The sequence below is a fragment of the Rhea americana genome, unplaced genomic scaffold (assembly GCF_003343005.1).
Source record: "Rhea americana isolate MKP2758 unplaced genomic scaffold, rheAme1 scaffold_569, whole genome shotgun sequence".
NCBI classification, from domain to species: domain Eukaryota; kingdom Metazoa; phylum Chordata; class Aves; order Rheiformes; family Rheidae; genus Rhea; species Rhea americana.
The window spans coordinates 91,361-92,645 of NW_028186722.1; the positions used below are offsets into that span (position 1 = coordinate 91,361).

Consider the following 1,285-nt stretch of genomic DNA (forward strand, 5'->3'; position numbering starts at 1 on the left):
CAGACGTAATTCCTGCATGAAGGTGATGAAACCGTAGACTGGCACTTGCTGGGGCTTTGCTGCTGCCTTAGCCCTCCTCTCTGCCCTGCAGGTCCCAGCCCCCATGTCCAGGTGGAGGACGGTGCCCCTGGACCCTCCCGGGTCCCCCACCCTGGTCTGTGGCCACTGGTCCCTAATGACTCCCAGCCGCCCTCCTGCACCTTCCTGCAGGCCCCCGCAGCAAGGAAGCTGAGCTGCGCAGCACTGGGAGCAGCCAAAAACCCGGCCACAGCCCGAACACGCTCGCTCCAGGCGCCCGCGGAGGGTGCAGCGGGCCGGGGCGGGGGCGCATAGCGAGAAAGAGGCAGGAAGCCCGAGGGCGGGGAGCTGCTTTCGGCCGCGTTGGCCCACGGGGGCGAGAACGGTCCCGGAGACACTCACACTTCAAGTGCCTCGGGGTCCTCCTGCGTCGGGGAGTCCAGCCCCACTCCTGCGGGAAGAAGGGGCAGGGATCAGCGCCCGGGATCCTGGCCCCCCCCTCGGGCCCGGGGGCGCCGCAGGCCTTGCGGGAAGCTCCCGGTGCAGCAGGACGGGGCCCGTCGCGGGCATCGCCGCCGTGCTCGGCCAGCTGCCCCATCCCGCCGCCAGCGCCGTGCCCCCCGGCTGCAGCCCCCACGTCCGATCCGAGCCTCCCGACGGGCTCCGGGGAGCCCCGGGAAGCGGCCGCAGAGCCGGACCGCGGGCCAGCGGCCCTGGCAGCGCTTTTACACGGCTCTTCCAGGAGGGAAGAGGACAAAACCGAAAGGAGCCTCTCAAGAGGAAGTTTCCAAAACAGGAACTGCGGAGGCCGGGCCTCCGCCAGCGCGGGCACGTTTAAAATTCAGGAGTGACTCAGAGCCGGGGCCGGAGCCAGGGAGCCGCAGGCAGCCCTTCCTCTAAGGGGCTCCCACGTGCTCCCCGGCCCCAGCACCGAAGCCCCCCGCTCCCACCCCCCCGGCGGCTCCCGAGCTAACGGGGAGCCCTGCAGAGCCCGCGGCTCGGGGGCCGCCGCGCAGCCCCCACGGCGCGGGGTGGTGACACGAGCCGGGGTCCCGCCGTGCGACGGGGTCCGGCGCTCACCCGCATCCGAGGACTCGGAGAACACGGAGTCCTGGGAGGAATCTGAAGACACCGAGTCCTGCGACAGCCTCGACCAGTCGCTCTTGAACGACATGCCCAGGATTTTTCTCTTGGGGGTGTCGAAGTGGCTGCAGGAAGGGGAAAGGACGTATCAGCTCGAGAGGGGAAAAACGCATCTGCCCTGCAA

General features: G+C 69.9%; 1 protein-coding gene across 1 annotated transcript in view; it reads right to left on the bottom strand.

Annotated features, from left to right (window-relative positions):
* Positions 1 to 1,285, bottom strand: part of CDC25B (cell division cycle 25B) — a 12,637-nt gene that overhangs the window by 5,070 nt on the left and 6,282 nt on the right. The window contains exons 2-3 of the mRNA XM_085319023.1: positions 1,099 to 1,240; positions 421 to 469 (exon numbers count right to left, since the gene is read on the bottom strand). Of these exons, the coding sequence (XP_085175149.1) occupies positions 421 to 469; positions 1,099 to 1,240 (191 nt within the window). The remainder of the gene's footprint in view (positions 1 to 420; positions 470 to 1,098; positions 1,241 to 1,285) is intronic.